The 10,922-nt window shown below is 36.8% G+C and overlaps 1 protein-coding gene across 1 annotated transcript in view; it reads left to right on the forward strand.

Annotated features, from left to right (window-relative positions):
• The window catches only part of PSMD12 (proteasome 26S subunit, non-ATPase 12), a 19,634-nt gene extending 8,946 nt beyond the window's left edge, over positions 1 to 10,688 (forward strand). Inside the window, exons 4-11 of the mRNA XM_005858681.2 lie at positions 1,811 to 1,918; positions 3,527 to 3,631; positions 4,780 to 4,929; positions 5,031 to 5,165; positions 6,150 to 6,262; positions 6,924 to 7,098; positions 9,148 to 9,225; positions 10,121 to 10,688. Coding sequence (XP_005858743.1) covers positions 1,811 to 1,918; positions 3,527 to 3,631; positions 4,780 to 4,929; positions 5,031 to 5,165; positions 6,150 to 6,262; positions 6,924 to 7,098; positions 9,148 to 9,225; positions 10,121 to 10,330 — 1,074 coding nt within the window. The 3' untranslated portion in view covers positions 10,331 to 10,688. The remainder of the gene's footprint in view (positions 1 to 1,810; positions 1,919 to 3,526; positions 3,632 to 4,779; positions 4,930 to 5,030; positions 5,166 to 6,149; positions 6,263 to 6,923; positions 7,099 to 9,147; positions 9,226 to 10,120) is intronic.
• Positions 10,689 to 10,922: the final 234 nt, after the last annotated feature.

A 10,922-nucleotide genomic window follows, 5' to 3' on the forward strand; every position in this document is an offset into this window, starting at 1 on the left:
GTCCCACTCTGACCACTGGGTACACTGGCTCTTGGATCTAAGGAGGTGCTAATCTAGCCTCTGCCTGAGGCTACCCAGCAGAAGCCAGCTGTAAAGCAATGCAAGTTGCCCTGGGGCTTTGGGCCAGCAGCAGTTTGTTAAGTAATTTTCAGATTACAAAGGGCCAGGCCTTTCATATGCAAAAGCCTCTTGCACTGGCTTAGGCAGGGCGGGGTCCCAGGGGATCAACAGGGTGGGCGGAGCAAGCAGTATGGCTGCTCTCAGTCCTGCCCTCAGAGGCCCCGGCAATCGCTGTGAGCGCCTCCGAGAGAAAGCTGCCCGAGTTCCGACCGATGCCAGACAGTCCCGTTTCTCCCCTATGAGTCTGGGTCCCCAGAGACTCGCCCGGAACTGGAACTCAGAGCTTGAGACTCCCTCCCAGACAATCGTGTCCTCAGCCGCCAGCCCTCTCCGCATGCACCTCCGCACCTTTGTATTTTACTTCCGCACCGCACCTCCTCTGAGTCTCGGTATGCTTTTCTCTTTCCTTCTGGTTGTAGAATTTCCACTCAGCCAGCCTTCCTGTGGTTCTGGATGATGTCCGTTCCATCTTTTAGTTGTATTTTTGAAGTGGTTGTGCGAGGCAGCAATCTCCTGTGTTTACCTATGCCACCATCCTGCATTTAAATAAGGACTTTCAGAAACCTTTTTGTGAATCTGTTAACTCAACATTACAACATTCTAAAGAGTTTTTAAAAATTCTGTCCATATTCTCATAACTGCTTTTATTTTGTTTCTTCTTCTAGTCTTTATATATTTGCATACTTTTAGTGAGAGTGTTGATATAGCTTTGGTCTATTTCCACATTGCTCCATATCTTCATGTTTATTATTTTAAATGATTCTGTTATAATCATTTTTAAAAGTTTGCTGACCCCTGACCTAGATGGAATGTTAGAGCTGGAGGAAATTAGTCTAACCTGCTTATACTCACTGTGAGGAAACTGGGGGCAAGAGATGCTGTTCCTTTCACTACCACATTTTATCGAGATGAATATGGGTGACTGTGGCTCCTCCCCAACCAGATGATGGAACTGTTTTACCTTCTGCCTCTGCCACTGACTCTTTAATCATATTATCTGCTGGTCATTGCCTCACTTCTCTCATAGCCAAAGTTGAACTCTGCTTTTCTTTTTCATTATTATTATTATTATTATTATTATTATTATTTTGTCTGTTTTCATTTCTTCTATATGTTTCTGCTTGACTGCAAAAAAAGCTAGCTAGCAAGCCTTCCAATAAATGTGGCCAGGCATGCCTCTTCACCTTTTTTTTTTTTTTTTTTTTTAAATATATTTTATTGATTTTTTTTTTTTTTTACAGAGAGGAAGGGAGAGGGATAGAGAGTTAGAAACATTGATCAGCTGCCTCCTGCACACCCCCTACTCTGGATGTGCCCGCAACCAAGGTACATGCCCTTGATCGGAATCGAACCTGGGACCCTTCAGTCCGTAGGCCAACACTCTATCCACTGAGCCAAACCAGTTAGGGCTCCACCTTTCTTTTTGCATAATCAGTTCACCAGTTGTAGTGGGGTGGGGCACAGTCTTGCACCTGAGGGTTTCCTAACCTTTATTGATTTGTTCTTAGATATTCAGTACTTCTTAGCTATCAGGGAGGTTTTAATGTTCTTTGATATTCTTTTATAGGCATTTCCGTGTGTAAAGTTGCTTGTGAAGACCAAATTTAACCACAGCACTTCCATCAATAACGTACTTCCCTTTCTTGTTTAGGGAATGAATTTTACTTATGAGTGATATTTATTATTTTAGGCTGTTGCAAAAATGGTTCAACAATGCTGTACTTACGTTGAGGAAATCACAGACCTTCCAATCAAACTTCGATTAATTGATACTCTACGAATGGTTACAGAAGGAAAGGTGAGTTGTCCCTTGGTATAACTCATGGTGATAAGTACTCTCTTGCTTGTATTCAGACATACTTTTATACTGTATTTAGACATTTTCTATTAGTATTTAAAAATAAGGTTAATTCTTCACCCTGGCCTGAATCTGCTTGAAAAGTCTGTTTGGGATAGCTAAAGTTTCAGTCTAATATTTAAATTGTTAGCAGTGTGAGGTTAATTTTCAAAATTTCACTGTGATGTCATCCTCCCCACCCCTAACCCCCAATATCATATTTCTCTAAAAAAGGGCAAGTGCAGAATGGTGACTGTGGTAGATACGTTTCTTTCTAGATAGATTTTTGTGGTTTGAAGACAAAAACTTAGCTTGTATTTAACTTTTTGTCTCTTTAACTAATCAGTTCAGTTCAGTAAATGTTATTGAGTACCTCTGTTATGCTAAGTCCAAAATAAACAAGAACTATTCTTTTACCTCAAAGAGATCATTTATAAAAATAATTATGGGGCTGTCATGACACTATGTAGTGCCCTGTAGCATAGAGGTAGGGATTGATTGGGTGAGGTGCCCAGGGAAGCGTCAAAGAGTTCATGATAGCTGAGCTGGCTTTTTAAGAATGAATAGAAATTCTACAGGGCCAGGGGCAGGGAAAAGGGCATTTTACACATAGGGAAAATAATATACAAAAAAATCAAAGTAAGAAACACCTAGTATATTTAGGAAACTAAGTAGTCTGTTATTGGAGATTAAGGCTTTGAGGGATGGATTGGGAAAAGGGGGTTGCTTCAGGGCAAAGGCTAAACGGGCAAGCCTTAACATGAAAATTAGTTTCCTAGGCTCTGTAAGTTACATAGTTATAGTTTTAATGTTTTATTTGTTGGAAGTTACAAATCTACAATATTACTTATAGCTACAAAAAATGCTAGTAACTTCAATACTTAGCAAGATCAGATATATATATATTTTTTACTATATTTTTATTGAATCCAGAGAGGAAGAGAGAGGGAGAGATAGAAACATCAACGATGAGAGAGAATCATTGATTGGCTGCCTTTTGCACCCCCCTCACTGGGGATTGAGCCCACAACCTGGGCATGTGCCCTTGACTGGAATCCAACCTGGGACGCTTCAGTCCTCAGGCCGACGTTCTATCCACTAAGCCAACCAGCTAGGGCGAGATCAGATATTTTTAAAGAAAGTAGCATTGTATTTAAAGATTAATCAGAATTAGAGTATTGGTTGAATTGTGGCTACTGGGCTGTATATGCTCTTTGTAAAGGGTGTTATTTTTCAAGTAATCAATCTTTTTAAAGGTACTTTTTGTTTTCTGTGCCACTTATGCTGCATGTTGTCTGTCATTCATTAAACACAGTGATTTTATATTTAGGTTCTCAAAGCAAAGCTGCAAAATATGAGTAATGTTTTATAGAGACCTTTTCTTTAAAATTGTGTGATTGTGAAGTATAAAATATCATATAGCTCTGTTCGTACATGGAAGATAAAGTGCACAATAACTCCAAAATAAATACTTTGCCTAGTTTGAATAATAGTTTAATTCTATCTTTAAAATTCTGATATATTTCTATAGGAATTTTGATAATTATAATAGATTTCTTGTATTTGTAGATCTATGTTGAAATTGAACGTGCTCGACTAACTAAAACATTAGCGACTATCAAAGAGCAAAGTGGGGACGTCAAAGAGGCAGCCTCCATTTTACAAGAGTTACAGGTAAGATGCATTGTAGAGTGTGTGGAATTTTATGTTTAGTCAGCATTATTTTCCTGTGGAAATAGCTTACTTCAGCACTTTATTACTTTTTTTTCTAAAGCACCAAGAATTAGAATGAATACAGTAGAGTGTGAGGTTATTCAAATAATTGGAAATAGAGCAATTATGGTCTCAAATACATTTAACTTCTAAAGAAGTGTTGTTTTTAAAATATTTTTATTGATTTCAAAGAGGAAGGGAGAGGAGGAGAGAGAGAGAAACATCAATGATGAGAGAGAATCATTGGCTGCCTCCTGCACGCTTCCTACTGGGGTCAAGCCCACAACCCAGGCATGTGCCCTTGACCAGAAATGAACCTGGGACCCTTCAGCCCGCAGGCTGATGTTCTGTCCACTGAGGCAAACCAGCTAGGGCTCTAAAGAAGTTTTGAAGATAAATTAGGATTAACAAGTTAACCTTGATTTTGTGCTATTATTTGAACATTTTAATTCTCAGAATTTAAATAAAATCAGTAATTCATATACTATTTACTTATGCCTTAAGAATTTGCTATTAATTATTGGCTTTGTTCTTAATGAATATTAAATTGGTGGTCAATTCTTAAGAGTACTAGTAATCTTAAAGAGACAGCAAAGAGCTAAAGAAATCTGAGAAAAACCATAGACTGTCTCACCAGAAAAATGTACATGAACTATGCTCAAAATTTAGCTTCTAGCCCTGGTTGGTGTGCTCGGTAGTTAGAGTATTGGCCCACACACCAAAAGGTCACAGGTTCGATACCCAGTCAAGGACATGTACTTGGGTTGTGGGTTTGCTCCTGCCCCCGGTCCAGGGCGAGTACTGGAGACAACCAGTTGATGGGTCTCTCTCACATAGATGTTTCTCTCTCCCCACCCCCACTCCTTTTCACTCTCTCTGAAAGTGTTACACAAATTTATGAATGTGTTAAAATTCATGGAACTTTACACCAAAAGAAAAAAAATGTATTATGTACTTTCCTGGAGGAAACTAGCTTTCTATATCATCATCAGCACTCTAAAAATGTGTGAACGTTCTTACTATTTATCAACGGTGAATCTTTTAATATGTATTTAATTCTATTGCAGTTTTAAAATATTATAAATTCATTTGGGGACTTCCTCTTCTAGGTGGAAACCTACGGGTCAATGGAAAAGAAAGAGCGAGTGGAGTTTATTTTGGAGCAAATGAGGCTCTGCCTAGCTGTGAAGGATTACATTCGTACACAGATCATCAGCAAGAAAATTAACACCAAATTTTTCCAGGAAGAAAATACAGAGGTAAGTATATGTCTCAATATGAATTTACTTTAAAAAAGGTTTGGGGGGGGGACGGGACATAAGCCCCAATTTACCTTGTCAACTTTCTTCTTTTTTTCCAGAAATCAAAGTTAAAATACTATAACTTAATGATTCAGCTGGATCAACATGAGGGCTCCTATTTGTCTATTTGTAAGCACTACAGAGCCATATATGATACTCCCTGTATACAGGCCGAAAGTGAAAAGTGGCAACAGGTAAGAACATATTCTTTTTTTTGTTTGTTTGTTTGTTTTTAAAATATATTTTATTGATTTTTTACAGAGAGGAAGGGAGAGGGATAGAGAGTTAGAAATATCGATCAGCTGCCTCCTGCACACTCCCCACTGGGGATGTGCCCGCAACCAAGGTACATGCCCTTGACAGGAATCGAACCCGGGACCCTTGAGTCCGCAGGCCGATGCTCTATCCACTGAGCCAAACCAGTTAGGGCAGAACATATTCTTATACTTGACATTGATACTTATGAAAAACAATCTGCATTTTTAAATTTATTATGAAATAATTTTAACTTCAGTAATTATATGCAATTTTATAATGCTGCTTTGTATTCACTGTGTTGATAATTCAGTTTATCCTTATTGATTCAGACTATTGTGGTAGTACTCTATCACCTTGAAAGAAATAGGCTTACTGTTAAAAATATATGGCTTGGCCGGTGTGGTGCAGTGGTTAAGTATCAACCTGTGAACCAGGAGGTCAGGGTTCGATTCCAGTCAGAGTACAGGCCAGGGTTGCTGGCTTGATTCCCAGTAGGGGGCTTGCAGGAAGCAGCGGATCAATGATTCTCTCACATCATTGATGTTTCTCTCTCTCTCTTCTTCTCTCTTCCTCTCTGAAATCAATTAAGACTGTGTGTGTGTGTGTGTGTGTGTGTGTGTGTGTGTGTGTGTGTGTAATATACAGCAGGTCACCTGCTAGCAAGGTTACAGTAACGACCTAACATTACTTTGGAAAATTGTTACATGTGTATTCCATATAATTTTGTTATAAGAACTTCTTCTTTTATACATTTGTTTTAAAAAATAGCCCAGGTAGTAATTCAAATTAGCAAATATTTTTTAGTACAGTATTCAAAATGAATATATATATAATTATTTCATGATTTTTTAGTTCCTGCCAAAGTTTTCATTTTGTTTCTAATTGTGCATGTGATCTATTTTGTTGTGCGACTGTTTCAGGCTCTGAAAAGTGTTGTCCTCTACGTTATATTGGCTCCTTTTGATAATGAACAGTCAGATTTGGTTCACCGAATAAGTGGTGACAAGAAGTTAGAAGAAATTCCTAAATATAAGTAAGTACCTTTATAATTAGCTTAGTATACCTCAGTAGAAGCACCATTTTGAAAGAAAATTGGTTAACCTAAATGTACACTTAATTGGCTGCTGATAGATTGTATTAGAGAATAAAATTGGAGATAATAATAAAATGTTTTTTATAGTTCTGCATTAGAAATTAATGTAATGAGATGATTGCATACTTCATTCTAAGCCACTTATCAAGTAGAAATTTTATTTCAAGCTAATTTTAACAACTTTTGTTTAACCATTTGATGAAGTTTTTATCATTAGTAGTTGGGGCTTTATAATTTTCTGAAGTACATACTTCTGAAAACCTATTATATGAAACAGACGTACACTTCATAAGCACGATGGGCTTTTATTTTTTATGGGTATGTTTCTTTTATCTTTCATTTAAAAGGTTATATTCATTAGTACAGAGATTGGCAAAGATAAGATAGGAGAGAGCAAAATGTTAAGCATGGGAATGCTATATTCAGAATTACTATGGGGAAAAATGGTAGCAAAATTAGTAACATTAATAATAATCCACTTGGTTCTTTTTCTGCTAATAAAAATTTATTTTAAAAGTCTGTTGATATTTAAATCCTTGTTGTTATATTGGATGAAAGTTATTTTACAGATTTGGAATATTAAGTTTTATACCATTGACAGGGATCTTTTAAAGCTTTTTACCACGATGGAGTTAATGCGTTGGTCTACACTTGTCGAAGACTATGGAATGGAATTAAGAAAAGGTTCTCTGGAAAGTCCTGCAACTGATGTTTTTGGTTATACAGAAGAAGGTGAAAAAAGGTGGAAAGACTTGAAGAACAGAGTTGTTGAACATGTAAGGATCTGGCATGATAGAGATGACAATTTAAAAGTCAAGTTTGGCAAATTTGAGCATAAACTTTTATGTTTGATAATTAAATGTGTTAACATGCTTTATTTTGAGAGGACCTCTCAAGAATCCAAAGTTTTGCAGCACATATACTAGAAGGAATTTCTTAATGTGAGGGATGGTGAGAATGGGGAGAATGTTTTCTATCTGATACTCACTTGGTAGTTTTGGAAATGGGTAACATATCTTAAACCTGCCCTTTCTTCTTGGTGTCACTACAGGTTGAATTGTGCCAACATTCATTCATATAACAAACACATTTATTAGGAGCCCTCTGTGTGCCAGACAGACACTACAAAGTGCTGGGACATATAGGAGAGTAAGACATGGTCGCTATCTTCAAAAAGCTTAAACCATAGGGAAGGCACATTTATAAGTAAAAGCATTATAGATATTGTGGTACAGGTATATATAGAGGGGAGCATAAGGAGAGAGTTGATTGGCTTTACCTGGAAGAGTAGTCAGGTTAGATACATAGGCATTGACGATGTTTGTAAGAAGAGTATGTAGTTAGCAGGTGGACAAGGAGAGCAGTCCCTTTGGGCAGATGGAATCGTCCCAGCAAGGGCATAGAAGCACAAACAAGCAGGGGAACTTGGGGACCTCCAAGAAAAAGGCTCAGTGAGAAAGGAAGTTGGAGATGTCAAAAGGGTCTGCATCACCACAAAGATTGTACACACATAGTGAAAACTTCTGAGAGGATAATGGCCAGGCCTGTATTTACAAAAATTCCTCTGGGAGTAAGTGTGGAGAATGGATTTGGAGAGAGAGAAGACAAGATGAGAAGACTGGTTAAGTTAGGGTCTGTTTGGGCTTGAATTAAGGCAGTAACCACAGTATTGAAGAAGAATGGATGGAATGGAATTATTTTAAGAAAGAAAATCAATAGAATTTAGTTATTGGTTAAATTTAAGGATAGAGGAAAAGGTAGGGTCTAGAATAGTTCTCACACTTCCTAAGAGGTTAGTGTTGCCATTGACCCTGATAGAGTTGGGAAGAGATGCAACTTATTAAAAGATGAGTTCAGCCCTACCCAGTTTGGCTCAGTGGATAGAGCAGGGGTAGGCAAACTTTTTGACTCGAGGGCCACAATGGGTTCTTAAACTGGACCGGAGGGCTGGAACAAAAGCATGGATGGAGTGTTTGTGTGAACTAATATAAATTCAAAGTAAACATCATTACATAAAAGGGTACGGTCTTTTTTTTTTTTAGTTTTATTCATTTCAAACGGGCCGGATCCGGCCCGCAGGCCATAGTTTGCCCACGGCTGGGATAGAGCGTCGGCCTGCGGACTGAAGGGTCCCTGGTTGGATTCCAGTCAATAGCACATGTCTGGGTTGTGGGCTCAGTCCCCAGTAGGGGGCGTGCAGGAGGCAGCCAACTAATGATTCCCTGTCATCATTGATGTTTCTATCTCTTCCTCTCCCTTCCTCTCTGAAATCAATAAAAATATATATATTTTTTAAAAAGATGAGTTCCTTTTTCTCCCCACCGTTCCCATATTTCCTTGTGAGTGCTGTTACTCTGTTAATAACATTAATAAAGAGGAGTCTCTCTAACTTTAGTACCATTTCCAGTGAAAATTATGGAATTTTATTTATCACCTTTAAATAGTTATAGTGATGATTAAAGTGATGTTTTGAGGTGATCTCAATTTTTAAAAATCTTAACCTTTTAAAAATTTGTCATAATTAGGAAAAGCTTAACTTTAGTTTCTTGCATATAGCAAAAATATTTTAGTACAGTTATAATTTTTAATCACTAATTTATTTAAGATAAACCTATATTTTGACTGTATATTTTAAGAGAGTTGTGGAGAGTATTCAGAATAACTTGCAAATAACTGCAGAAACCAAAATACGTTCCAGTGGTGGGCTATGGGAAAAATAAAAGCTCAATCTGATATTTTAACAACCTATTTGGGTTTGAAAACAAATGGACTTTTAGCCTTACTGACAACTGTTGTGTTCTCTTTGCCCGCTCTCCTCTCCCCAGAATATTAGAATAATGGCCAAGTATTATACGAGGATAACAATGAAGAGGATGGCACAACTTCTGGATCTATCTGTTGATGTAAGTAGTAAACTTCATTGTTTGAGTTATTTGTAGCCATTCATTTTGAATATCAATCGACTTATAAAAATCAAGTGAGGAAATCAATGTTGTTTTATTTAACTTTAAGTTTAGGTAACAAGTTTCCCCAAGCTATCTTAGGTACCAAAAAATAGCTTAATCTTTTTATAGTTACATTAATATTATTTATACTAGTTAAAATTGTCACTTAAATATGTTAGTTTTCCATTGATTCAGTTGAAGTTCAAGGTATATGTTCTATAATAAATATGTTTAGGTTCACAAAAGTATACTGTAGAAATAAAAGATATGAGGGAGGCTTGACTGTAGTTCACTTGAAAAGGTCCCAGGACGTGATAGAGAGGTTTCACTTTCAGATCTGGATTTCATGTTGATAAAATGTACAACACCAAAGAAATAGGCGGTAAGTGAAATGCACAGTAATGGTCTGAAAAGCCATTTCTGTTACAGAAGTAACTGGGACAGTTTAGCTGGAAAAGAAGAATCATGGAGTGTTAGAAGGTTTGACCGTTGGTTAATTCATTAGCACTTCTCATATCTGGATGAGGGTACCAGAGTCCTTAGAAGCAAAATGCCTTGTCCATGGCTATATCGTTGCCAAGTAGCAGAGCATATATTCTACCCTAACATTTCTGGTAACTTTGGGAGTAGATTCAAACTTGACCCTGACTTGGAGTGGATTCATATTCTATTCATCCCTAGACTCTCAGTAAAATCCATACATTATTACAAGAAATCAGCAGTTGCTAACTATTGCTAAAGAATTTTAGCCCTGCATATTCTTGAATGAAGAGTTTAGGAAATGCTTTCCTTAAATTCTGTTTATTATCTATACTTATCCAGTATTAATCCAGTTTGTCTTTCTCTCTTGCAGGAGTCAGAGGCTTTTCTCTCAAATCTCGTAGTAAACAAGACCATTTTTGCTAAAGTAGACAGGTTGGCAGGAATTATCAACTTCCAGAGACCTAAGGATCCAAATAATTTATTAAATGACTGGTCTCAGAAACTGAACTCATTGATGTCTCTAGTTAACAAAACTACACACCTCATAGCCAAAGAGGAAATGATACATAATCTACAATAAGGGTCTCGATGCCCTGATGCTTTTAGAAAAGAGTTAACATTGGAAGTCATTAAAAAAGAAAAGACTGTTATGGTGTATATGTTGGGTTCTTTTTTCCTATTCTCAACTCCTTTGTCTAAAATTTAAAATATAGGGAATATGTTTGAGGCCCCTTTTCTACCTTTCAACTCCCTAATTTCATTGTTAACTTTTCATTTGTAATTGATACAAAAATAGGATACATTTCTATTGTCTGAGTGCTCAAAACATTGTGTCATAACTTACCCAAATTTTTTCTATCGTTTGAAACCTTTTTAGCTATTATTTGTTTTCATTCAGCTAACAACCATAATGATAATAAAAGCAGTATATGCACGTTTATTTTCTATGGTTACATGTGTTTCTGAACATTTTACGGGGTAGTGATTTAAGTGGTTTTTTAAAATAAATTCTGTTGTAAATCTATGAATTAGTAGATTTTTTAAAAGATTTTTTTAAAATATATTTTTATTGATTTCAGAGAAGAAGGGAGAGAGAGAGAGAGAGAAAAAGAGAGAGAGAGAGAGAGATAATAAGAGAGAATCATTGATCGGCTGCCTCATGCATGCCTCCT

Source organism: Myotis brandtii, unplaced genomic scaffold (assembly GCF_000412655.1).
Source record: "Myotis brandtii unplaced genomic scaffold, ASM41265v1 scaffold120, whole genome shotgun sequence".
Lineage (NCBI taxonomy): Eukaryota > Metazoa > Chordata > Mammalia > Chiroptera > Vespertilionidae > Myotis > Myotis brandtii.